The sequence below is a fragment of the Bipolaris oryzae genome (assembly GCF_000523455.1).
Source record: "Bipolaris oryzae ATCC 44560 unplaced genomic scaffold scaffold_33, whole genome shotgun sequence".
NCBI lineage: Eukaryota > Fungi > Ascomycota > Dothideomycetes > Pleosporales > Pleosporaceae > Bipolaris > Bipolaris oryzae.
In genome coordinates, this window is record NW_006911309.1 from 177,669 (window position 1) to 204,307 (window position 26,639).

Here is a 26,639-nt window from a genome sequence, read left to right on the forward strand (position 1 = left end):
ACACACCCAATATTAAGGAGACTCTTACCTGCCCCCTCATTATCTTGTCTTCTATTCAACTCCAAACGCCTCCACGACACATTGGTGCAACTGCACTACTTGTTCCAAGAGTCAGTAAATAGTACTTTCTGCAGACCTGCCTTCGTAGTGCTGAAACTTTCATTCGATCAGCCACATTCTTCACTCTCATTCGCTGTTTTAGTGGTTGGGTCACGTTCGCTGCTTTAGCACCTCTCGTCAACGCGTGGTATATCTGACAAGTCGCTTGTTTCACGTTTCATCCTTACCTATACCCAACCTACACACCCAAAATCAACATGGCCCACAACCAGAGCCAATCTGGAAGCCACTCACATGGCTCCGCCCACCGCGGAGGAGGCCGCAAAGATGACCGTAGAAGTGATGGCCAAGGCGACGGCAAAAGCTCAAAGCGTGTGGATAACAAGGTGAGGAGATTGCTCTGCTCGCAAAGGTAGTGATGGCTAACAAAACGCAGTCTAGCGCAGGAAGCGCACAATCTGCCTCTTCTTCAAAAGATCACCACTACGATCCCCAGTATGATCCACATTACGCGCCAGTGGCTCGCCCGATGCTTAACGACTTTACGCATCTGGCGAATGCAGTGAACAATCCCGCTTTAAGCGTGGGAATTTTACCCTCGCATGAGGTAGTCGACGCGTCTCGCTCTGGACCTGATGCGGTGCGTCGCTCCTTCGGCAGCAGCGGGTTTAGTGCACCTCGAGCGGGCCAAGCACACCAAGTCCAGTATGCAATGTACCCGCCCCAAGCGCAGCAAGCCTTCCACCTATCGTCGGGATATGACCACACCGGGCCTTACAACGCTATCGGTCATGTCCGAGTTAATGGACAAGTGTACGAGGACTCCGAATTGTACGAAGAGTACAGGCCATGCGACCAGGGCGAAGAACTCGACGACAACCATAGCGGAGATTGGTATAACGTAGGAAGTAATGTGTCCTACTAAGCTGCAGAATTGCAGTTTCGATCGTCTAGCAAAAGCACTCGACTTATATCTCCTATGGCGGTGACCGGAAAGGCAGGGTATGATCTCAGTGCTCGGCATATTTTTTCGTACAAGTTCCTTTTCTTTGGGTTCGCATAGTCAGCCGGTCCAGGTGCCTTCTTCGTTTAACCCCAACAATGAACCGGGGTCTCATCTACTCGCCTTCAGCCTTGCACGGTGGGGCTGATACTTTCTTTTTCGCCGCCGCATTAGCGCTTGGATTGTCGTCTCTACTCTGGTAGCATACTTTTATGGAGTGTCATCTTTTGTACTATACTTTCACGGATTAATTTGATGCTCAAATGGACTCCTTTTTTCCATGTGAATTTGTGCCAGAGCGAACTTTGGTGCTGGAGTCAACTTGCCTCATGCTCTTTGCTGTGAAAGCTCGGGTGAGGGGCGCTCTCGGCGGCCGCGATTTGTGTGACGTGAGCGGGAAGCGTCGTGACTTGCCAACGCGCCACACATGCGCGCCCCTGATATGCCACAACACTCACCGGAATTTCTTTGGCTCACCGGAGCCGGAAGTATCATATTCGGCGAGGAGGACTTGATCACCGGAATCACAGGACGTTCGCCTGAAACATGCTGCCCATTTTAAGAGCCTCCGGCTGTTGAGAGATTGATCGGTTGATTTGCTGGCACATCCATAGCCAGTCGATGCCCCTGAGGGAATCAACAGCTAAAGCAAGCCTTGTCCCTCAAGTCCATCTAATCGGCCTCGGAATGTCGCATCAGCCGCGCGTTCATAGATGGAGAGGGCAGAAATCATTCTACTGCCTGTGCTAGATGGTAGTGGGCCCAAGCAGATTGTATACATCCGATCCCATGTCCTGAGCGTGAATGGACAACGTTTTTCTGGATAAGAGGCTGAATCCCGACATCCTCACCGATCAACGTAGGAGGAGGACCAACTAGGGCTAAGATAAGCCAAAGACGAAGCCGTGCCCTTTATTAACAAAGTGGACCATCAGCGGTGAATCTGCCTTGCCACTAATTAATGCTAGGCCTGTGAAGGCTCACCAAGCGCACATGATGTACGTCCTGCTAGACGTTGAGTCTGTTCTGAATGTTTGCGTTGGCCCTTGCCGAGGTCCCGTCGGTGATATGAGCACGCCCAAGGTAAGCTGAAGCCTCGCACTCGCATCCAGTCAGCGTATCGCAAAATTATGGCCGAGTACTCTTGAGCCGCCATCGATGAACTATGAGCCTATCGTCAGAGTGAGGTATGGGAATCTGGTAAGTTGATCTTGATGGCCTCGGCTGGCTGATGGGGCGATGACGCAATGTTGGCCATCGGTCCGGATTAGTGCCGAATGATGGGCCGTCTCGGTCCGTGTGCAAGCGGGACAGGGTTAGCCTGTATTTCCACTAAACTCAGTTTGAACTACATGCTCCCCTGCTGTTGCACGTCTTCTCCAGAGCAACATATATTTCGAGCGTGTACTCCAATTCCGTATGGAAAAAAAGTTGCTAACTTGGCGGCGCACTGGGAGACAGGGTTCGGGCATGACCGATATGAAGAGGTCGCCTAGAAGGGCATGCATGTCATTGCCGATGACGCTAGGGCGCTGGCGGTTGGATGTGGGGGACTGTAAATCACCCTAACATCCCGACGTCCTGCAAGAAACATGAGGAATCTTGCCCTGGAGGACACAGGGCAAATGAAAGGTAGCCTAGAGCGATGGTTGTCTCGGATTCATTCTAGGCCCATGCAGCCGCCATGCTTGACGGTACCTCAACATCGTCCGTCGGTTGTCTGCTGTAAGGTTTCCTACCTTCCTAAAGAGATGCACACAATATTGTAGTCATCCTGGAAGTTGTCGTGTAGCTGCCACCGGGGTGTCTTTTCACTTCATGTCCCTAAGAACGCTCTGTCCTAGTTTTACCCAGTTGTTGCGACATCTGGTACTCTTAGCACCTGGAACTGTCAGAGTAGACTGAAATGGATCTTCAGCCCCACCCCACCATGAATGGACAGCCGTGCGCTGATTTGGCCCCATCATAAGGCAGACTCAAGCGAAATCGGCGTTTGAGCCTACCCATCTTTGAGCTGTGCCAACTCTTTGCATCTTCGGGTTATTTTAGGGGGCCGTTTTCAAGGCTGTGTAGTTATGACTTACATTTCTTCCGGCAGTGCAGGCAGTGCAGGCAGTGCACTTTTCTTGTTAGATATAATAATTGATCTGAGGCCTCCGATTACTTTTGACAAGATTTCGCATTCTCAAAATCTTTTCCGAACTTAATTGTCGACCGCGCTTGGTGAGCTGCATTGATAGTGGAGGTTAGGCTTCAAGACGGGACCACGCCAACCTACGCCCTCCACGACAGATTGCTTTGCAATGTGGGTGTTCCTCCCAAACCTCCACAAATACTACTGTATCATTTCATCCGACGGACCATCTGAGAACCCGTTGCTGCTGCTACTGCCGCCGCCGCCGCCGCCGATGCAAAGCAGATCGCTTCACTTTGGAGAATTGTCCTGGAGGCCTCCCATAACGAGCAACATCTTCTTTCGGCGACTCGCGAACAAAACACATCTAGTCCATCTTGGTACTGCAGATATTGATCGAAGTCCTTCGCACAAGTGGAGTTGACCCCGGCACATGTGTAAGAGCTCCGGTTATATTCCTTACTTTCTCAATCTCGCCTTCTGATCCCGAGGCCCGCCGGTGTCCTTCGGTAGCAACGCCAAGATAGTAGCCTAGGGCAACCATCACAACGAACAGGCTGCTCATCATACTTCAGCTCTTCGGCCCTATTCGGACAAGCTTCTGGAGTGGCAGGCAATTTGCATGTCAAGATGAAGTTATCGTACGCGTACGCGTACTGTCACGGGATGGTGTCAAGTCCTCCAGCGCCCTTTCGCCTTTTTGCCTGTTTTTTGTTTCCCCGCCACGACGATGGCGTATCGGCGCTCCATGACAGGGACTATGTCGCGTCGCTAGCAGCATATTCCGTCTTCGCATATGTGCTCCACGGAGACATATCGTACGACTGTCCCTCAGGGAACATACATGTTGCAGTGTGCTGATGATCGCGCCTTTCGTCGAACAAAGTTGGTTGAAATAAGGTGCTGCACCGCTGCAAATGCATTCGGCGACATATTTGGAGCCACTCCCCGCGTTTCTGAAGATGCTCATTCATTTCGAAACCAGAAATCGCCTGAAGATTACGTGCGTGGCCTATCTTATTTCATTAGAGATTGCCTCCCAAATTCACTTTACTCACCGCTGTGCAGCATCTCTTCCCCGCACCACAAAGTTGGTGAACAGACAATAGGGACTGCTGTCCATCCATTCGCTTCTGACTCGGCGTTGCCTTCAAGTGGTAACGAGTGCACTCCTTCGACAAATTCTACGTCCCTGTTCTATCCAAAAGATCCTCTCGAGGACGACTTCCCTATCCCCAACAGGAACCAGAACGCACGAAACCGAAGCCGTCTCTTGAGGTTTTGCCGGTTCTTGATAAAGATTCGTCGAATGTATCCTCCAAGCCGTTCAGTTGTCAACGACGACCCCCCGCCAGCCTACATGCCGTACATCCAAGACTGTCATTCGTCCAACGTTCAGGAGCTTCCAAGCGATCGTGCTATTGCGGAACTTCCTGCGGTATCCAGGCCTTTGGAACTAGAGAGTCCCACCGATCAAACCCCTAACTTGGCTCGCCATACTGGCCAAGTGCCAGTAGGGCATACCTACCATGAGCACTACAGGGCTGCAGAGTGTACTGCACTACAAGGGATGAGTCGCACGGAGATATCGAGGCCACTCTGGGGTTCAGGTACTGTGCAGTATCCTAGTTCAGTGTCGGGTTCGACAGTTTATCAGCAGTTGCACGAGCCGTTACCTGTCTCACCTCCCAGAACTCCTGATACCGATAACGATCCCGGTCCACAGCTTGGGCCTGGCGCGGAGCTCCACGGAGGGGCTATGGTATATCCTCATATCTACTCGCCTCCCCATGATCATCAAGATGAGTTCAACATGCCAATGCCGGGCCTGAACTATGCTTTCCATCATGGACATGCCTCGCACACAAACATCAATCATGTAGAACTTTCTCTCTTCTCTGCTCGTATTCCTCCGGCTGAGTATCAACAGTCTCGACGTGATAGCCATCCACACTACGACTCGTCATACCCGACGTCATACCCCAATGCAGCCGAACCGTACAATGCTCACAACAATGCGTTACTCGCAGCACATAGCCCTGTAGATAACGCTTGCGTGCCATTGCATGGTATGACAGGCATCCCACTTGGTGTTTACGACTTTGACGAGTCCCGCGGGTGGCAGCACCACAATGGATATGGACAGGAGACGAACAGTGCCAATGCTGTCGGCTATTCGACCAGGGAAGTGGATGCATCGTACACCTTTGCAAAACTTGATGATCGTCAACACTATGAAGTTCATGAGGGTTCTGGTTTAGACGCAGAAGAATATGACGAAAGTCTTTCCTGCAGCCAATGTAGCACACTCTTCCATGGCAAGTACGTGAAGCTACCAGACTTCCTCATGTCTATGTTGGCGCTAACCAAGTATGTAGATACCGTAGCGGAAACCTGAAACGACATATTCGTGCCTTCCACAGTGTGGTGGCTTCGGTTCTCGGACTGACATGCCGTGTCTGTAAGAAGCAATTCAAACGAGCAGACGCTACCCGGAAGCATGAGTGGGAGCAGCACAGTATGCTTGACGTGAAGCCAAAGAAGAGGGCAGCAAGCTAGTGTAGAGCACAATCCTTTGACTGGCTACAATGCCCATTCGTCGTATCCCAGATGAGAAGCTGGCAATTCTCTTGTTAGGGTACTTGTTGCCGTCTCTTTCTATTCTACAACGCTAGCGTTGGCTCCCCTGGCTGCGGTGTTCTTGAGGAACACATATGTAATATGCGAGGTTATCTTTTATAATGCCAATAATGCTCTTTTCATATTCGGCTCGATATGATGCCTCCACCAACTTGTGAAAAGTAGTATGCAACTACATCTCTAGTCGCTGTCTGACTCTTAATGGTCCCAATTGCAGTTGTTTAACTTCAACATATCGGTTCCACCGGATTTTGGTGTCATCAGCATGATTTATGTGGGCAGCCCCGCAAACGGGACTATGACCGAAAGGCACCGAGGCGCGTCGCAGCATACTTCCGTAAGCTTTTCAGCCTACAGAATGCATGGAAGCAGGTTTACACGTGTGTGATGCCGCCTCAATGCACTGTGCATGCCACTCGCCACGTGTAGTACGCGTGACCGCCGCCTCCACCGAATCTATTGCAGCTCATAGCTGATCTTCTAGTCCTTCGTAGAACCGGTTAGCCCAGAAGCCCACTAGTGTGTATACTTGGGCATCTTCTGGTGGATACGCGTCGATCGCTGCGTTGAAGCCTTTTTTTCAGACGACGTCAGGTAAGGCGGTTGAGTATGCTGATCAGCCCGGGCCCAGTGATCTCGGTATCTCCGATCTTCTATCCCATTCTTAGGCATTGCGTCAGGACAACACCAGGTGGAGCTGGGCGACCCTGCTCATGCACTTAGGTCGGACCAACTCCATTGAGGTGGGTCAGAATGCAAGTCTTTTTTGCGGTACTGGGCATTATACGGATAATGCATATGTGATGCAAAGGTGGTACCATGTCGTTGTATGTTGGTATCCCGAGTAGCTGGTCACTGAAGAGTTGGCTAGCGGTGAGCAGTAGAGTACAGCAAGGCTGGCACGAGGATTTTGTGGTGGCGAATTACTGACCAGAACGATGGGCTACTGCCGGCAAATAGAGAGTAAACGCTGTAATGTATGCAGCTCTGCTCCCAAGCTAAAAGCTGCCCGGAAGAATCCACTTTGGTGCCGGACCATTTCAAGAACAAAAACCTTGGCCCTTTTTGATATTTCTGGGGGCATGTTCATCCATGTCAATCAGACTTGTAGAGGTTGACATACTTTGCGGATGAAGCTACCACAGAATGGAACAATGTGTGCGCGTGGTCAGATAGGGTCCTGTATAATACGAGAATATAAGTCAGGTAGCCTTGCATCAATCCTCTGGCAGCGTGTTTGTTGTCGTGTCACATTTGCCACTCTGGTGTTGGGTATCTGGGCTTCGGACTCATGACTTTGCGAGTGCATTTGTGGGCGCCCGGGCCTTTGGCTTAGAGGGCTGGCTGGAATCCCTGTCATCTAAGGTTTGGGGCGGCCGCGCTCATTTTTTGCTCTGGGTTGGACATATGTGTGTTCGGAATTTGCTAGTAGGAAGCGCATCATGTCGAAATATCTCGCCGCCGTTGTGTTAATTGCCAGGGAACCTGATTTTATTGATTGATCGGGTGCATGGTGCCGTACAGACATTACGCATGCCGAGTTCGTGGTGGGGGCAGCTGTGTTCGATCCTTACCATGGGGTTCCGTATAGTACTTGAGTATTTTGGTGTAGGTGCACGTACGAGGACCACCTGGAAGGAATCACGCGTAAAATTTGGTGCATGCCATTTTTCCATTTCGCAAGAACTGCATACCACTCGAGTAAGAGGTATGCGCATCAGACGCTGCGGCAAGACTATGGGCACGGGAGAGCCGTCGCTAGCTTCTCTGCGGCGCGGCTAGCCGCAGTAACATGCGTGTGCGTGGCGCCTCGCCCGTCTTTTGCGAGCGCTAAATCAGCGCTTTGCCATGACGCGGGGCGTGTCCCCCTCGAGGCGTCCGCGCCGTACTGAGACCAGACGTATAGTGGTATCAGCCGTGGCTGTAGACCGGGTGTGGTGAAGAGCGGCGTGTGCTGGCATCGCCAACTGTGAGTTCTTGTGTCACTCGTCCAGTTGCCTCGCCGTCTTGGAAGGGTTCCACTGCATGTCCATTGTCCGTGTGAGCTGCCAGAAGTGGGAGCTTCTTGCTCCAGGTGAGGCCGAGGGGGGTGAGCTATGCATGCATGCAGTTTGTCATTGCTCCGCTTCTCGGATACTGCGAACGTTAAACGGCAATGAGATGCCGTTATGTTTGGAACATTATGGAGCTTGCGCCATCTTAATTTCCTTTCAGCTCTATCCCTGGTACTGATGAAAGCTCGTGGTATACGTGCGTCTGCACTTTTGGCACACGTGGCCGCCGTGGCCGCCTTATTCACCTTGTGTCGACACTGGAAATTACTGCTATGAGGCTGGTCCATTCAGATTCCCCTCAGCTGATCGGATCCTGCGAAAAAGGACCTTCGAGATTCGCCAGTATGCCTCGTCTCATCCACGACAGCGTCACCGGCCTACACCGACCCTCTAGTCTTTTTGTCATTGTCGTTGGCGAGACAATCTGCTCCTAACAGTGATGAGCAAGGCTCATCATTACAGCAAGGCAACCGTGTAAAAACGCTTGACGTGGCGCTGGATACGTCCGAGGCTGGAGCGCCATCTGGGGGATTTCTGAAGGACGTCTCTCAAAGTCGGTAAGGTCGTCCCCTGTGATGCCAGCCCAGACCGCTTCGATACCTTCTCAAGTAGCTGACGGATTTGACTCTCTGTTAGTTCGAGGTCGAAATACCGACCATCCGCCGTTCCCCGAGCTTGTTCTGTAGCGAAAAGTGAAGCTCTCGTACCGCACCGTCAGCCGCAACATATCTGTCGCCTATTCTCGACCCTCTTCCATCACCAACCTCCTCCTTTTAGAGCCATTCATCTCTGCTTCGCCAGCATAGCTTAGCTCGTAACGCTAGGTGGACGCCTTTGGATATCCCATATCTGATTAACGGGCTTTCGACTTGTGAGCAGAAGGGACAAGCCCAGGCTGTTGGCAGGCACTGTGAGTCCCCGACAAACATCTGCTCGGCTAAAGGGTATGTGCATCCACACCCATTTTCGCCTGCATACGCTTACCAGGCACTTGGGGCAGTCCTTGTTGGCATAATCTAAGCGAATCGTATATTATAGCCTGCATATACTGGAGTGCGGACCGATCGAGTCTTTGGCGTCTTTCCGAAAGGTGGAAACTTCTTTTCCAAGCTCCTATATTCTGAGCGGGATTGTTGCCGAGAACGCGGATTGATTCTCTATTCCAGCCTAGCTTGGTAGCTCACTCACACCTTGTCTCTCTCTCCGTCCGTAGCAGCCACTCGGGGCTATCTGAGGCCATAATATAAGGCCCCATATTTTTCAAACCTCAATCGCGCAAATGACGACTGAGATGGGTAGCGGTTTCAATAAGGTAAATTGGCCAAAGCGCCAACATCCATACCAAAGCCTGCCATATATGGCTGCCCAGGGCGCTGAAGGTACGGGTGCACACCATACACATCAGTACTTAGCACCCTACTCTGAAGATCGGCGTGATCGTGCCCCGGTAGAACATTCGGGACAAAACGGTTATCCAGCAAGTACTCATTCACAGCACCATGTAGGATTCGAAGGATACTCAACTGAGCAACCGCCAAGCAGAGCAATGAACCAGGACCCGAGATCTTTCCGAGAGAATGCTGTATACCCCATTAATGGACCCAGCCACATCTGTAGAACGATGGAAAGTAGACACGTACCACTGATGCAGGTGCATAACTGCACTTACTGTCAAGATGAAAGTGTGCTAAATGCTTACCATGATGCACGCATCCGGCAAGAGGTTTTCCAGCAAACCTCAATGAACTTTTCAAACTCTGTACATGGGACAGCAAATAACGCGTATGATGCCAATCTTGACACTTTGTCATACCTCGGGGCCCATGTCTTTGAGGAAGATGCCTGCGGAACGCCAAAAAGTTCAAGCAGCGATATTCGGTCCCGGCAGTATGATGGTCAGGAACAAGAGGCATCAATCGGTGCCACACAGTATCAAGAACGAGGCAGCGTCTCCATGACTGAGTCTACCCCAGGCCTCCGGTCGTCTGCCCAAGGTGGAATAGTCATTCAATTGGACGCCACAAACGCAGAACCTTGGACTGTATTCGGCCTAGTGGATGACAGTCAGACCAGCCGTTCCATAAGGCGAATACAAGAAGGGATGGACCGGATAACTTTGGATGCCACCCATTCGGTGTTCGCTTACGGTAATCCGAGCTCCGTCTCTTCTACGCGCACTGGTTTCGAAACCTGTTTGTCGTCAGTGATACAACTACCGAATCAGATAGACGATATACCATCAGCAATTCCTTACTTCCCCCCATCCTCAGCATCAGGAAGCCAAATGGATGCTTCCGATTCCTACCAGTCTCCCTTGGACGTCACCTACACTTCTGGATCGAGAACCGACCCTCAAAATCGACACCGGCTCCTAATGGAGAGAGCTGCAACACTCGCAAGGGCGCATGGACATCTTGGAAGATATCCTCGATCAGATCCTGGTTGTCACTTACCCATTCCTGGGGTGAGGCGACCGTCTTCTGCATCATCCCAAATCACTGACGCTACCTCGTCTAGTGCTGTACCCAGCTCTGGCCAGGGCGTCCTGAAATGTGGTGTGGACGGATGTGAAACTACGTTTTCCGGTAGATATGGAAAAGGCAACAGAGCGAGACACAAAAAAGACTGCCATGGAGGAAAGGGGCCCATCATTTGCCAGGATGGCAACTGCGGCAAGGTCTTTAGACGATCAGATGCTCGGCTGAAGCACCACAGGAAACATCATCCTCATCTCGTAGGCAGAAACACACAGGTGTCGCGTCCTAGAAGATGGAACCTGGCACCAGGAGACCTGGATGGTGATGCGTAGAGCACCTTCGTTTAGTCCCATTGCATCTCTGCTTCGATATTCGGCCTTAAGCAGTAATGCATCTCTTCTATCAGCAACAAGAGCCGGATGAACCCCTTCTTCTTTTTTAGTCTTGTTTTTTGCATGCCGGCCAGATGGTCAATGTTTTTCCTTGTCGGCAGCAGGCTGATTTTGTGCTTCCCGAAGTGTGGCTCCGCATCTCCTTGTTCGGTTCAAGATGATCAAACACGTTTCAGGTAAAGTACACATAATGTGTGCCCTCTCCCGTTGTCTTGTGCAATGCTGACGATGTAGCACAGCCCTAGTTGTTCTTCGTATTCTTTTTCCCTTGCAAGAAAGCCTTTCTTATGTATTTTCCTTTGTCGGCGTTGCGGTAGACATTTGCTATCGACCTTCTTCGTGTAGCTGCAAGCTCGAGTCGGTTGTGGCTGAGAAAGAGCTTAGCAAGCCAGGCAACCGTGCACAGCTCTCTTGCAGAGAAAGGCTGAGCATGCGTTACAACAGCACGCGAGTACTGATCAACTATTTGCATCAGTTGTGCTCAATAAGAACAGCGGTGGATGCCGAAGTAAGCTCGGTCGATAGAAGGAAGAGTGTAGGAAAGATCGTGAGGTTCGTACCTGAGTGGAGCTCATGCCAACAAGGTCTTGCGCTAATTACTACTAGTAGTATAGCACGGACACAATGTTCGAAGCCAACTCAGCCCGACGACAATCAGCAAACGTGATAATTCCCGATGTGGGGCCAGGAAGATGCCGGTGATCTTCATATGATTGTCAGGGTTGCGTTAATCACAGAACAAGGCAACCTATCGCGGTAGAAGACTCGCCTAACAGGGACCAGAAATGCCAGGCATGTTTCGGACCGATGCCGCACCCTTACAAAGACGAAAGAGGGGGGAAGGCTGCGTTCACTTGTAATTGAAGGGCTTATCGTATAATGTTTGTAAGGCCTGTTTCATCCCATGTTCCAAGCGAATCGAGAAGCATGGCGGAAGCCCCGGCATCCGTATACGAGCTGCATCGATCTCGTTCTTGCCGAAGAGAGACGGGTGTACCCATCATCCTTTTCGTCGAGTATACTGCTGGGTGTCTGATTCACCGTAGCAGTAATGTCGGGAGGCAGACCGGAAAAGCGAACAAACAGGGGGTAAAAGTTGTTCGCGAACAACACAACGCCCAACTTATATGTGTAGATGCCTAGAGTGGAGTCGAGAAGGCATTGTTTGCAGGAAGCCTAATGCTGCCTAGAGGTCGATTGGTCCGGTTGTGGTATCCATTCCCATTCTATGGGTCCATTGCCTAGTGTTCGATTTCGATTGAGTCCAATCAGTCCCGGGAGGACTCGTGAGGCGGTTGATTGGCGAGCCTGCTCTTCTTATCCAGGGCAGATATCTTCCTCTGGTTGAGGGAGATGGGGTGATTTGCCACATGTACGATATAGGAGGCGAGTGGCGAACGATGAAGAAGTGGCGATAGACAGGAGATGAGAGAGGATTGGTGGCACTGTTAGCTGAGCATTCGCGTATAAATATTCGTATCGAGGTCTTTTAGCTCGTATGTGCTGTTACTCACAAGTCATAGTGGCCATCACAATCCTTGCACTGCCCAGAATGGGATATACTCCAAAACGTCAAGTCAAGCGAGGCCAGCTCGGATGATGCAAAAGATTTTAGTTAAATCTTTTCTTTGCTGAGTGGTTTCCTGGTAAGTGAAAGCAGTATATATTGCCACAGAGTGGCTGTGTAAGTTTTACCGTTAGATGCCGACATATTCATTTCGGTAATCCCGAACAGCTCTCTTCTGTTACGAAAATCGCTCAAGACGCAGTGACAACATCACCCCGTTCTTTTTGGACCCTCAACGATATCCTAATATCATTTGGTATCGTGGTGCGACTCTTCGAACGTGCCAGCAAAGACTTGCATAAGAGTGATACACGTACATGTTCATGTTTCCTTTTTTGTATCGATGACCAGGGTCGGAAATGAGCGAAAATCACGAGATTTCAAAGACCCCGAGATTTTCTTCTCTATTAATGGTTACAGCTTTGACATATCGAGCGACCAAAGTGTTTATGAGGGTTGTACTGAATCACAGAGCCATGGTCATGAGATTCGATTTGCATGTAATGCGATTGCATTGGTCGTTTCTTACATGCTTTGTAGGTAGCACATAAACATGCGATGCATCAAGATTATATTTGCGCACATCCAACAAAACCAAATCGATCGTGCCATGCATCAATTGCGTAAGCTTTTTATGCCCTCTGTAACCGAGCATGCGACACGAGCGGCACTGCATGCTCAATGAAACCTCTAGCGTAGTACGCCCCGGAACAACCACGTGTAACCATATCTAACAAGTCCGTTCCGCTGACCATAGAAATATCAATGATCACATCCAAAGCATTATGTATTCGCTTGTGGCAGCCTGACTGGGATGTCACTACTATCAGAGTATCACAGCCCAAATAACGCCCTATTGCTTATTCCATAAGCCACGTGCATATCTCCCTTGGAATTTCAAATCGCACTGCCTGAACGGTGGAGGTAGCTAGCCGTAGTCGGGAACACGTCCAGTCGGGTTTAGCAACGTGCAACACCTGAGCCCAGTCGTTTTTGCGATTCCATGTCTGCACTCAGGTAATGTGAGGCATATCGTCGCTTCACTCGCCTATACAGAAGATCTCCGTCATATGATGTCGATCTTAACACGTAAGAGAAGCCGCAAATTACATTCCTCGGCGCCTTAGTGTTACATGGCTTCACTCGCAGGGCGGCTTGGATAGGATCCCTGGACAAAAGTACTACTATTTATCGAGACACGCTATACCCAAGTATCTTTCGACGCACTAGCGGCAACCAACACATAGCATATCGGTTGGTGAGCTATTGGTAGGGCTCGGATAAGGCATATTTGGGCATAGTAAGTTGCAAGTTCATGCCTGATTTAGGTGCGCGAAAACTACCAGCCAGCTCTTTATGCAAAGCGCTATGGATAAGTTTCATAATAAATACCGGAATCGTAAATTGATGCAGGCCCTGAGTACAGGTTTTTAGTACTAAATCAGGCCACGCTACCGTGCAGCTCAACACGTCAGTTGTGGCTTGTACATCATTAAGAACATTAATGATTGCAAGCATGTGAATAAAATTCCCGAGAAATATAAGCAGCTGGGGCGACCAGAACAGTACAAGGAGATTTAATCAATTTTTCCGGGCTTCATTGCGATTGCTCGTTTTCTTAACTATACGTACTAGAGATCTTGGCACAGATGCAGAAAGCGGTGTGATGATTGTACGATTTCCCAGATTGGAACATCTGGTCAGCTGCACCAAAACTGTTGAATCGTCACTTTCCAGTATCGGAGCCTATCACTCACATTAAGAGATGATGCTTATGCCTTTAATGAGAGGGTTCATGCGTTGCTTTTGACTGGTGTCGATCATATCGCTAACCCCTGAGCGCAAAGCCGCAAAAATGAGGCTGTGCCTCACAATGAGACTTGGAAAAGACATCAGTGGCGGAGAATATATTCATGTTGACACGTCCACGTGTAGCTGCATGCATGAAATCTGTGCTTGTATCAGGGTTGTCGGTGGGTCATTAAAGCTTGGTCCCGGAGATGGGTCCGCGAACAGCTCATCTTTGGCCATAATGAATACAATATAATATGCTTCGCACTTCTGATGCGTTATGAGCTTATAATGCGTAAGATAGCCAGCTTCACATCCAACGACGACTTTCAGCATGCTCGTGTTTATGCTTACGCTATTTGCTAAAAACGGACACACGCTACGGGACGGGACTCGTATCAATATTCGAAATTAAATACACAGCTGACCATTACGATACAAATGTACTCACTGCGATAGCCGTGAATGGCTTCGGAAGCTCTGAGGTGGCGTGGCCAGCTTGGAGCTGGGAGCAGGGGTCAAACTACAGCTGTTCAGACATTTCTCATCTCAACATTCAACCTATCTTCAGAAAAGGCCCACAGCCCTCAAAAGACATATAAGAGGCGTCAAATAAGACTGAAAGCCTTGCCTGTAGGCCATACGAGGCGAATTCCATTTCGCACCACTGTTGTTCCTGTATCGAACGCCCTTGTGATGGGCTTGACCCATTCACCAATCAACTTAGATATGTGGGAGATGATCATTATGAGTTAGATCAACTAGCAGCCTCGGTCGCATTCATGTCTTTTACCGTACTGTAGCACACCATTGTAACCCTTCGAATCTAACCGTCATTTTAGGTAGCCGAGTTGGATGGTTGGTCGCATATCTAATTCGCCTTACAACATTGCGTCGCGACAACGTCCCAATAGCCTCCTCAGGCCATAGAGTGGACTCCCAACTCTAGGCGAAACTCCTTTAGTAGACTTAGCATCTTCAGAATGAATAGCCTTTGGCTGGGCCTCAAAGTCATCCACTGTGAGCTTGCTTTCCCTATATCCCATGACGGAGTCCTTCTTCCCTATACATTTTCTTTCCACAGTCTGAAGATGATCTTCTCCCTCAAGAATCTGTTGGGAAAGGGTGCTGATGAGCTTCTCAGTATCCTCGATGGTGTTCGTAGCACCAAATGTAATCCTTACTACGCCAACAGGTATCCCTTCAACGATGTCGAGCTCTGTATTGCACCGATAGCCCCTCTCGAAGGCCATGCGTAGCCACTCGGAATCTAGTTTTAATGCACACGATATTCCCGCGGGATTGCACAAAGTGCCCGTACGGACATGGATCGCATGTTTCCGAAGGAAGGAGCCGACGTGCCACGGACCGACGTACGATCCATCGCTCCTACAAGCGTTGAAAGCTATGGTTGCGCCTTGCGTTTGTGGATCGTCATAGCTCGAATCAGCCGATTTATATATCCGGTATACTGGCATATTGTTCGGGTGCTTGGAGCTAACGAGACGCTCATAAAGTCGATTAGCGAGCCAGCCCGTGTGTTTGGATACTTGTTCAAGCCCACCGAATAGCTCTTGGTGTGTTGTGATGGCAAACTTTAAGGCAAGTATGCTTCGGAATGCAATAGTCCCGTCCTCCAACCGGGCATGCAAGCTCGAATCCTTTAAGGCGACCCAAGCATCACCAAAGCATGTCGTCATCTCCGTCGTTCCGCCTCCAAAGTACCTTCGGTGGTCGAAGACGTGGGCAGCAGCTTTACGAACGATCAAGGCTCCAAGGTCTGGGAAACCAAATATTTTATAGAAAGAAAGTGTAACAAAATCAGGGGCAAGGAGATGATTACTCAAATCCAAAGGGGTAGTTGATACTAAGGCAGCAACATCAAGGAGAGTGTATGCATTCTGGTGAATGGTTGAGGAGCGTAGCTTTCCTGCCCAGTCCAACGGAAGCCGTTCACCATTCATGTTTCTACATATGGCATTGAAGTCAGTGAAACTGTAGGAAAGCTTTCTCATGCGGAATCATTTGCTTACGATTGGGCTGGATAGGCAAACAACACTGGTCGTTGCGCGTTACGGAGGCTATCACGCGTGCCGGCGAGCCAATTGGATACCTCTTCATTGGAGGCAAAGCAGTGGCTGTGAAAAGCGAGTTCGCGGACACCAACTAAACTCGTATGACTATTGCGATGATAGAAGTAGTCGAAGCTCTCTCTATATCCAGAGAAACCTTCCCCGACCAGTTTAGTAGCTGCGGTTGCATTCGCTGTGAATACAACATCGAAATGAGCTGGATCGGCGTTGAACATCATCAAAACCTCACGTCTCGTCTCCTCTACCATTATGGCAGTATTACTAGGGTTAGAGGCGTCTGAGTGTGGATTTGCAAGAAGCGTAGACTGCATCTCACTGCAGAAGGATTGCATTAATGATCTTGACGCAAGAGTGGTGCCGCCATGATCAAGGTACGTCAAGCCTATTGGATGTCAGCAACTGACGTGAAGTGGGTTGAGATTTGACACACCTCTAAGCATGGGATATTCATGTTTCCGTATTTGACTCACTCTCTGGTTGTATGCTACTCGCTCATGGTCATCACGCCAAAACATCTCTTTGTGGCTAACAACTTTCATCCTTCCACCAAGTTCCTGAAACAGGCCCATGTTTATCGGTAAAGATCTGTTCAGTTCAGGATGAAACAAAGCCCTACGGATGACAAGTGTGATAGATGGAGATTGCGTGTTGTCTCAACGCAGATAAGCATGGCCTTTTGAACCAACATACTTCAGATTATAAATGGCCACGTCAATTTAAGATGGCATTCTTCTCCTCGCCCCCGAATTCATATCCATTAGGATGTGCGTTCGGTGTAGCCTGCAAGAGTGCGGCGTATCACGGGCCTACTTGCGACTGAGATCGCGGGCCTCGATACTGAGTCAATCTATCATAGGTCTCCCGTGCCATAAGCGCCCCCATCATGATATCTAAAGCTTACTGACCATCAGTTCTCTCTACATCAATAGTCTTAAACAGGCAGACTTCGCAGCCTAAGATGCAACCCGAAAGAGGAGATTATCTCGTTCTGATTACTCCATTCGAAGAAAGTGTGTCGCTGCGGTCCTCTGTATCCAGAAATATCCTCCAAACAGCAAGAGCTCTTGAAGATTTCAAACCTGTATCTAAGCCACACTGGTTCAGCAGCTTACTGCTTTGAGGCCGCGAAGTCAACAACGGCGACCAGCAGCGGCAAATTCCATCCGGTGAGCCTAATTGATCTCTTTCAATGGTCGTATTAGGAATACAATGCGCATTGTTCAAGTATTCTAGAAACTTACCGCGGAGAATCGCGCGCTAGACTACAAAAGTACACTCCTACATACCACTGTCACTGCACCCTCCAGTGGCAAGGCATTCTTTCAAACCAAATGTGTTGGTCTCATCAATTTTCACCTAGGCTTTCGTAATGTTTTTCATTTCTTGGGCAAGGCCAGCATCAGCATGGCGTTGGGCTCGCAGTCTTAGACACAGCCACAATCGATTAGCTGCAGTCCAAAAGATACTCTACTGAAGTGTAAGATGGGGCGTTTTGCGTTAGCACGTCATTACATTAGTGCTCACATAGGCTTCTATGACTCTCTGTGGGTTGTGTTCACGGATAAAATCTTGTTGTCGTCATTGAGAGATGTTAGTTTGTTCCGTCTTCTCATCGAAAGAGTACCCATGGGCAACACTGGCCTAAATTTCCCGTCCAGAGTCGTTGGTATTAGTACTCGCAACTATTCTAAACCATTCACCTTGTCATAGAACTCGTCCTAATATTCCATATCGCGTTCGGAAATAGAACGTAGATTGAACGACTACTAATCTACGTCTTACTCTACGCTATCGTCGTATAGCTCACGCTGTATCCACGGTCGTGCTAGACTTCACTACAGCAGTTCGCATCAACGCCAACAGGCTGTGATCTTGTATTAGTAGTTTGGTAAGCCCGATCTCACCTCGCCCCCATGTTACATATTTCGATATGTTAAGAGCCGGTGGGTTGGATCCGCGCGTAACGGCACGCTGATCGCGCACGAGACATGTTGCACTGTACGCTAATGCTGTGAAACGTATATGTCTTTTCTCTCAGGCTAGATGGAGTCGCGAGATTTTGAAAGGATTGATCAGCGGCTATCAGACCGTATTTACTGTGGGCTGGAAACTTCGGCACGGCATTCCTGCCCAACAAGAAAGCCGGGGCATGTCACAATATGGGCAGCTGAAATCGCTTGAGACGAATTGGTGTAGTGAGAAATAGCGCCGTACAAAAAGAGGGTGTGCGAGAAGTGGGGTCGTAAATCGCACTTCATACAGCAGGCGCTTAGAATTTGGGAATTGCAAGCGAGGCTGCAGACTCGGCATATGTGTTCACTGTTATAGCGCTTCCGTCTTTTCCAGATCCGGGCCGTCGTCGTCACGCGCAGACCAAACGCATTACGTCTTTTACGGCTGTTTTTACTCTGTGATCGGTAGTATTCGCGAAATTTGTCCTTTAACAGCAAAGGCGCCGCCAGCCACGTTTTCGGGAACCGATATTCCCGCCGTGAACGATCGTTTGGACGGCTCGCACGTTCAATGCCGAGTCTACTGTGTGTTATTACGTAGCTCTTGTCGCTCTGAACCTTTGTCTCAGGCCTTTTGAGCAGTTGCTCTGCCCGTGGTGGTACATCATGCCCCGATATCCAATGTCGCTAGACCTACTTGCTGTTTTCATGAACAGGGGTTTCAGAGGCTCCTGATTACGAGCCTTCATTAGCGCCAAACTTGCGAAAGTTCAGCTCTGGGATACTTAACGAAAAGGATGAGTGGCTTGCATGGCTTCGACGCAGTATAGCCATGGGACCGACGTAAGCGCGGACTGCACAACATGGCTGCATCTGTAGGCATCCACACCATTACCGTAAGGCATGTACCCAAGAGAACATGCAGCCGTTCTAGACCAAATGTGTACCTTCCCCGTCCAATATTGCGCGTGCTTGATCCAGGAAATCGTCCTTCGCGCAAGCCAGAGGGGACACCAAACCCAACCAGTTTAATGATTGGCGCACGAGTGGTCAAGAAGAGGCTTGCATTGTGACTCGCCATGAAATGATCAACCTGACAAGTGGGCAGAGCCTCAATGGCACTTATTTGTGGGAACAGTGAGAACAGCTTCATCCCTGATACGCCTAGATGTGGCTCCCCGCATGCAGCCCCAAGGGTAAAAGGTATTCTTAGCTAGGAAGCAATCCTTCCCACCATGTTGCAGAAAGGGGGACAGTTAATAGGCAGGGAGTGAGCCATATACGCTGTGGCTTGGATGCAAGATCACCGCTCATCATTATGATAAGAAGGCCTGCTTTCACTGTAATGAGACTTGATGGCACTTCAGCTGTTTGAAAACGCACCTAATTGCAACACAAGTTCTGCCACAAATCTATATTTTTCACGTCCAAACGCCATATTCCCCCAAGATTTGTGTGCCTGAAAGAACTACTGGCCTCTCAGTCATACATGGACTGCCTGAACACATTGTATGGTACCCTCAACGCTACTCACAAAGCCCTAAGTTGACATAGCTACCACTCAAGCACAACGCCTTCTGAGTCGCCGTCATTCCCATCAAACACTCTGCGGTTGCCATAGTACAACGAGCATGTCCGCTATGCAAAGGTCACTGCCTAAGCAGATCACTTCTACATCGCCTGTACCGTCTTCAAAACCCGCGCCTTCTGCAGTCCAGTCGATGAAGTCCTGCGTGGCAAACTTATAGACACGATGTACTATTAGTACCGTCACCACCCCGATCACAGAACGAAGGAGCTCGGGCACCCATGCCTGAGCTCCAAAGACTACTACACATAGGGGGATCGAGGTAGCAACAAGGCAAGCCCGCTGAATATGAGCATAGACATCGTCTCCGCAAGGCAGAATCGATACATGCCAATGGGTCGATACATACGTCATCAGATGAAACGAACTCAAGCTTCATCGGGGCTTCTTCATCTTACCTGCAGGAGTCTGTCGGCGCTATGACGGAGGAGCACAAGGGAGTGTAAAGGAGGACCGACGAATGCGCTGGCAAGATGAGGGAGCTGTAAAGCGAAACCGTAAAGGACATCATGACGCAGGAATAGGGGGCAACCCACTTCCAGCGCAAGGCTATTCTCCATCTCTGATAGCAAGCATCTGCCATCACGAAGTGCTTGCGCCTCAAAACGCAAGTGGAAGCTAGTTCTCATGTCATTGTGCTGAAGCTAGACAAGCCACGTTCTGCACTGGCGTCACGATTGTAAATGATGGTCCAATTCTCAGAGACATTTTCTAACGTTTCTGTAGGTGCGGAATTGAGGAGTTCCTTTGCCCTCCTCTTTGGGGTTAGTGACCGGAACGAGTGCCCGCCTAAATCATCTGTTCACCTCAACCACCACCCTGGGCCAGAGAACACTGTAAGAGATTGACCGTCTCGTCCCCCGGCAAAAGAAGATATTCGCTCTATCGCCGTTCTTTTCTTCAAAGAATATCCAAAAATCATTTTCTATGCACCGAGTCAGTGTTGCGTAAGATTACTGCCAAGAGCCGTGGGACTAAAGGTCCTCCCATAGGTCTTAACTACCACGCAACCACCGCCATCAAGCGCCCGACACGCCCTGTCAACCAAACTCCCTACCTTCTCTATTTCATATCCATCTGCATACTTTGTCGTTCGTTAACCTTTTTCATTTGGATGCTGCGTTGCCCTAGCCTCCTCTCACCGTCTTGTTTCACAGTCCTTTTCATCTTCTAACCGCACAAAGGTACATTAGAAGGAGCAGTAGTCTCTGTATATCCCTCAAACACTTTGATTTGAGAGTGCTTGAACATCTCAGTCTTGCCCAAATAGCCAGACAGGATTGCTCTCGCATTCCTGCTCAGCAGCACGCCATGTATCGACAACGGCTATCTGGTGTTTCAAACAGCCCACCAAGCATGCGCTCTCCGCCCCGAAACCGCACATTTCATCCATACACGGACCCGGTGGCTGGCTATCAAAATCAGGCGTCAGGACCCAACCTTGAGCGTGGCTACGGGTGGACTCCATCCCCTCAACAGCAACTAGGTCAACGAGTACCTGATACTCAATCACAGAGAGCAGACCACTTGCTTGCTACAAGGCGCCTCACATACGCTGAGGTTCTCCAGAAACAGACGCCTTTTGCCAACCAGTACAACTCAGCACGTCCATCAGGGCTTGGCTCCATTCTCGCTGAGAATATGCAGCCTTGGGCCCCCCCTCGTCGCGGTCCCGGCACAGTAGATGTCCCCTCGGATCAAGACCCCTCATCCTATGAAAGGATATTCGCGATGTACACTAATGGGGGCAACTCAGAAGGTGCGCGCGAGCCATCTCCTTATCACAACAGCATAGCTTCCGGAAGTTCTGTGTTGCCAACACCTTCGGGACCAGTGCATGGAAATCTGGGGAATGATGATGAACCCTGGTCGACTGTCCACCAGAGAGGATACGAAAACCGTATGGGGTTAATAAGGCCGCATCTTCCATCAATGCCGCAAATGGATCCAAGTGCATTTCAAGACAATCATGCCAGCGAAGGCACTTATTTGACTTCCCCCGACCTGTACAACCTATCGCATGTACAGTGCTTCAACAAGGACATCCAAAGCACAATCCAGCCTGTCCAGCCTACCAGAACCAACAGTGGATACGGACAAGCCGACTATGGAGTTACCAAAAACACAAATCATCTGAGAGCTCCAAGGCAGGTCCCCAACCAGCGTGCTTCGGGCGGTGTTAATACCCACCGGGTCAATACCAACCCTGTTGCCCGGTAAGCAATTCTTTGCACTCATTGCAACGGTGTGACTGATGATAACAGGTCGGGTGATGGTCGCTCCTACGGTTCCCCTTCGACTACCTCGATGCATCGCGACTCTCTGCATTGCCCTCACTGCGACACAAAGTTCACAGGAAATAAGTATGGGAAGGGAAATCTTGCTAGGCACATTCGCCATAAGCACCAAGACCATCCTAAGATTTCTTGCGGATACTGTGGTGAACTGTTTCAGCGAACTGATGCCCGTCTCAAACATCACCGGAAAAAACACCCAGAGCTCGAGCCTCCCACGCCAAACTCTCAAAGGTCGGGGCAAAGTAGCACCCAAACCCGGACCGGCCCAACACACGACGTACACAGCAATGAAAGTCGCAGCTTCAATGGCTTTGAGGCATTCCAGGACTACTTTTACTACCCTGGAAACATGGGACAACCAGAACCACATCCTGATGACCTCCGTGGACTTACAGATTCGTAATAGATCCAATCCACTGCCGTGAGGCTTTATCACAGATGCCTTGCTGGATCTACTATTATCCGCCAACAATACACTTGGTGCGGTGCCACTCTTACCAATGGTAACCACACACCACCATTTCACAAAACACAAGATGGCACCTTGACTTACCCATCATCTCACGGCTATCTCACTCTTCTGTCGACAAAACGGCACACTATTTTAGCCATCTAGTCTCTTGTTTTTCTCCAGCACTTTATTTAATTTTGGTGATCAAGACTCAAGACCAACAAAGACCAAAAAAACTAGAAAAAGACATCAACGCCAAAGAAAAAAATCCACAGAACCAACAAACCCGCAAAAAAAAACAAGACGTTCCAAAACGCTATGCTCATTCCTCACGACTATTCTTCCACTCTTTTCTCCACGAAATCAAGTTGCATGAGCATCATGATTTCTTTCTAGCCATTTAACATCCGCTCATTTCCCAAGACTAGGACTTTTGATCTTTTTCTCCAACTCGGGCGTATTTGGAAACAAGGGGGAGTTTGGATACGTAGATCATACGATGCACATGCAAGATTCTCCTGGATGCGACATAAGCGACTGCGTTATGGCGTTCATGTAAATATTTATTTTTTCCGGAACAAGCTTTTGGGCAAGGGGGGTTGGAGAGATGCCCAGGATTGAGGTTTTTGTTTCTTTTGGGTATACGATTTCTTATGTGGGGTTTGTTGGTTATTTTCATGGGGGTTTTCATAAAGTAGGGAAGGTTTGGTTGGGGGGTTGGATGATTTTTATGATAGGTGAAGGGGAGTGAATTTTGCTGGTTCAGATAACTCGAGGTCCCGTGATACGTATGCACGTTAGTTACGCATTCACCCAACGACATCAATGAACTTCATGATTCATCAAGTATTATTTGTATAGACTCACTAGTATGCGCGTGCGAAATCCACCAAGACATATTTGCAAAAAAAACTGGGTTTCAATGACTGTATCTACATCGGACTTGTGGAAATTCTCACATAACGTGAGAGCTTTCCTCTTTAAGTTCAGCTTGTAAGATACATCCAATCAAAGATCATCACCACATCGAATTCTTTCAGCCCTAATTTCTTCCACAAGATGACGCGTTCAAGGTCCCAGCGGGCCAGTATTGGCGAAATTACCAGTCCTCCTTGATGGCTTGCCGCTGTGCGAAAATCCACCAGCCACTGGCTGTCGAATGATTGGTGAGTTTTGAAAAGAAGACGTTGGTTCTTGATTTAGATATGGGTTCTGACGTGTTCCACCGAGGACCGGAAGGCGACTTCTCCGAGCTTGAGAAGGTGTATCAACTGAGACATATTCTTTGTATGGTCAGCTTGACGCCCATGAAAACCACGTGTCCAAAGTTAACACCATAGAATGGACTTACGACCACTGTGAACTCTGCTGCCGAGACCGCGTCCATGCAGCTGTGAATCGAAAGGAGGACCAACGTGAATGCTGCCTTGCTGTTGTCGCCCACTGCTACCAGAGCTTCTACTGATGATCCTTTTATGCAGTCTGTCGCCTGTCTGTTGTGAGGGGCCTGTTTGGCTAAAATTCGCAGTGCCAGACCGGGCACCTGGCATGCGGTCGATGAAGCGATCTCCTCGTGCTGACTTTAACGCGAACTCTGCCTCATCGCCGGCAGCATGGGCTACATGCGAAGCCATGACTTGGGCTTTGAGTGCTTGGTAGAGATTCTGTGTCCTCTGGTGCGCTTTGGTCTTTTCTTTGAAGGCTTCCGCAAATCCATGATTCTTGGTCTCGAGCTCTACGAGGTCTGCTTGCATAGCTGGAGATCGTTAGTTGCAAAGTCTGCAACTTAGGCATGCATAATGCAAACCTTGTATCTTGCCCTGGAGTGCCTTGATCTGTGCGTTGGCATCGTGAATCAACTGATCCATCTGTTGGCTCAATGTGTTATATTTTTCAGTGAGGCCCTTTGCGAGGTGCTCTTGGTAGATGATCTCTTGTGATGTCTGGTAACTATGAAAGGCCAAACCACGACTTGCACACTCCATGATGATTGTCGGGCTAAGGCCACTCAATACTGAAGTCTTGTAGTCTTCTGATGGATTGAGACCTGCAATGACTACATCATCTGGGTTAGGTAGCGGCGCGCTACATGCTGGACAGATTCGTTGCGCATTTGTTGATCTTGAAAGACCGGTAGCATCTGCACAATTAGTGCAAAAGATGTGACTGCATTTTTGTCAGATACGACGGCGCCATGAAAAAAATACGAACCTGCAAGTCGTGACAACAGCACGTTCATGGAGCTGCGAGCGGCATTTCAAGTCATTGCAACGCAGGACATACTCCATGCTTGTTGCGGTGGCGACTCAAAAAGTTGGAGGGTTGGTGGGTGAAGGAAATACGTTCAGACACGAAGCACGTGATCAATTTCGGAAGGCAAGAGCGACCAGGTGGGTGTATGTGCCCGTGTAAAAGGGTGATTTCCATTCCGGGTCGTAATATGGTATCTCGCTGTGCATCAATGATATAAAAAAATAAGACTGTACTTTCTCCTCGAGCAAATCACCTATCGTCTTTGTCGGGCTTTCGCCGTTGTCTTGTGCTCTTCTTGCCAGCAACCGCGGTTTCGTCCTCCTCTTCATCACGGCCCTTGGCCAAATCCTGTTCGAGGCCCCATTCTTCGTTGTCATACCAATCCTCGCCATCGCTCATCTCCCCTACATGGCCTTCTGCTTTCGACCACTTGAAAACATCGTGCCTCATGCGGTCCGCTTCCAGCAAGCCGTGATAGAGGTCAGCTGTGATCCGTGCGACTTCCTCTTGTTTCTGTACGTATGCCATCAGAAGCATGCGCGTCTCCTCTGCTTCATTTGGCGGAAGACCAAAGTCGCGATCTGGCAACGACTCGATGGGGTGTATGAATAGGGGGTGTATCGCGTTGACATCGCTTGATGGTGAGTGAGGAGGAGAAGGCGTCGAAGCTGCGTGTGCTCGAGCTCGCGTGCGTGTCGTCATCCTATGTGTTTGCTGCGATGCTGTGTCAGACACATCTTCGCCCATAGGAGAATGATCCCCCTGTCCATTCTTTTGCGGTTCATCTGCATCGCTGGTATGTATTCCATTCGTCACAGGGGCGGCACCATTGACTGCCTCGGGTCCAGCACCGCCATTGATATTATTCGCTCGGTCGGTTCCATTGGGCTGCGCAACGTCCTTCATATTCACGTCTTGCGCACCATCCGCCGCCTCCTGCATTTCAGTGTCGTGTGTGCGCTGGTCTTCGCCCTCTTCAAAACGCCGACTTGGGATTTTTGAGTGTGACAGCCGAAATGGCGTATCGCTCATCGCTGCCAGGGCAGCAGGGGCGAACATAGAATCCCCCTGCAGCTTCACAAAAAGGTTCTTGGCTCGTGCATTCGTGATCTGCTCTTTTCGTGAAAGAGCCCCGGCCTCGTTGGCAAGATCGGAGAGATGTCTGGAGGTATATGCAACGCTCAAGGCGGGATGGTTTGGTAGGTCGGCGGCGGAGGTCAATGGTGCAAGAAGGTCTGCATTTCAGTAAGCTCATGCCATGCCACGCATTCATGCGATGGCTACATACTCTCCAGATGTATATTTCCATACGGGTTCTCTTCTACTGGCTCCACGTCATCCTCGTCTTCGTATTCGTCGTCAACTTCGACAACGTCACCATCGGCATCGTATCGCGGAGGGTTGCGCTGCAAAATATATCTGTGATAACCGGCGTGCTCGATGCGCTACGGGAGGTCAGTGGACTGTCCCGCCCAGAGGTTATGCAAGTGGGATTGGACCTTCTTGTAAGGACGCGGGTCTGCGAGAAAGTCGGGATCGCTTGCGCGCGCATAGTGGACTTTGCGCCGTAAGTCCTGCTTATTGCTGCCGAGGGCGGTTTCGGAATCCTCTGTGTCCGCTGGGAGGTGTTAGAATGACGGAAGCAGATGCCGCTATGTACGCTTACAATCGTCTTTACGCAACATCTTCCTCTTCATATTGAAGATGGTATCGAGGATTTGCTGTTGTTGGCCTGCCATGGCGCCGAAAGCCTCTGGGCAGCGCAGTAATAAGAAAGAATGTGGATAACAACTGGAAGCGCGTCTAGACAGAAAGTGCACGCGCTTTGACGTTTGCAAGAAGAGGAAAGTAGAAAGACACGTCGACCGAAAGGCGGATTATTGGTAG

At 49.7% G+C, this 26,639-nt stretch overlaps 7 protein-coding genes across 7 annotated transcripts; 5 read left to right on the plus strand and 2 right to left on the minus strand.

Moving 5' to 3' along the window:
* Positions 1 to 317: 317 nt before the first annotated feature.
* Positions 318 to 985, plus strand: COCMIDRAFT_89864 (uncharacterized protein; the record flags this gene model as incomplete). The annotated part of the gene is made up of 2 exons (XM_007687767.1): positions 318 to 446; positions 497 to 985. 2 exons carry the CDS (start codon positions 318 to 320, stop codon positions 983 to 985), a joined length of 618 nt encoding a protein of 205 aa, XP_007685957.1.
* Positions 986 to 5,010: 4,025 nt separating this feature from the next.
* On the plus strand, positions 5,011 to 5,756 carry COCMIDRAFT_89817 (uncharacterized protein; the record flags this gene model as incomplete). Its single annotated transcript, XM_007687768.1, has 2 exons — positions 5,011 to 5,519; positions 5,576 to 5,756. The coding sequence occupies 2 exons, from the start codon at positions 5,011 to 5,013 to the stop codon at positions 5,754 to 5,756; spliced, it is 690 nt and encodes a 229-aa protein (XP_007685958.1).
* Positions 5,757 to 9,170: 3,414 nt separating this feature from the next.
* COCMIDRAFT_34963 (uncharacterized protein) lies at positions 9,171 to 10,700 on the plus strand (the record flags this gene model as incomplete). The annotated part of the gene is made up of 1 exon (XM_007687733.1): positions 9,171 to 10,700. The coding sequence occupies one exon, from the start codon at positions 9,171 to 9,173 to the stop codon at positions 10,698 to 10,700; it is 1,530 nt and encodes a 509-aa protein (XP_007685923.1).
* A 295-nt stretch (positions 10,701 to 10,995) lies between these two features.
* On the plus strand, positions 10,996 to 11,427 carry COCMIDRAFT_89908 (uncharacterized protein; the record flags this gene model as incomplete). Its single annotated transcript, XM_007687769.1, has 1 exon — positions 10,996 to 11,427. A coding segment is annotated over one exon (432 nt), but the record flags the coding sequence as incomplete, so codon positions are not given.
* Positions 11,428 to 14,999: 3,572 nt separating this feature from the next.
* Positions 15,000 to 16,651, minus strand: COCMIDRAFT_3523 (uncharacterized protein; the record flags this gene model as incomplete). The annotated part of the gene is made up of 3 exons (XM_007687717.1): positions 15,000 to 16,086; positions 16,152 to 16,593; positions 16,642 to 16,651. The coding sequence occupies 3 exons, from the start codon at positions 16,649 to 16,651 to the stop codon at positions 15,000 to 15,002; spliced, it is 1,539 nt and encodes a 512-aa protein (XP_007685907.1).
* Positions 16,652 to 21,062: 4,411 nt separating this feature from the next.
* Positions 21,063 to 22,451, plus strand: COCMIDRAFT_89876 (uncharacterized protein; the record flags this gene model as incomplete). Its single annotated transcript, XM_007687770.1, has 2 exons — positions 21,063 to 21,967; positions 22,016 to 22,451. 2 exons carry the CDS (start codon positions 21,063 to 21,065, stop codon positions 22,449 to 22,451), a joined length of 1,341 nt encoding a protein of 446 aa, XP_007685960.1.
* A 1,116-nt stretch (positions 22,452 to 23,567) lies between these two features.
* On the minus strand, positions 23,568 to 26,491 carry COCMIDRAFT_89870 (uncharacterized protein; the record flags this gene model as incomplete). Its single annotated transcript, XM_007687771.1, has 8 exons — positions 23,568 to 23,752; positions 23,851 to 24,255; positions 24,307 to 24,639; positions 24,711 to 24,742; positions 25,006 to 25,987; positions 26,041 to 26,197; positions 26,252 to 26,370; positions 26,419 to 26,491. The coding sequence occupies 8 exons, from the start codon at positions 26,489 to 26,491 to the stop codon at positions 23,568 to 23,570; spliced, it is 2,286 nt and encodes a 761-aa protein (XP_007685961.1).
* Between the last annotated feature and the right edge of the window lie 148 nt (positions 26,492 to 26,639).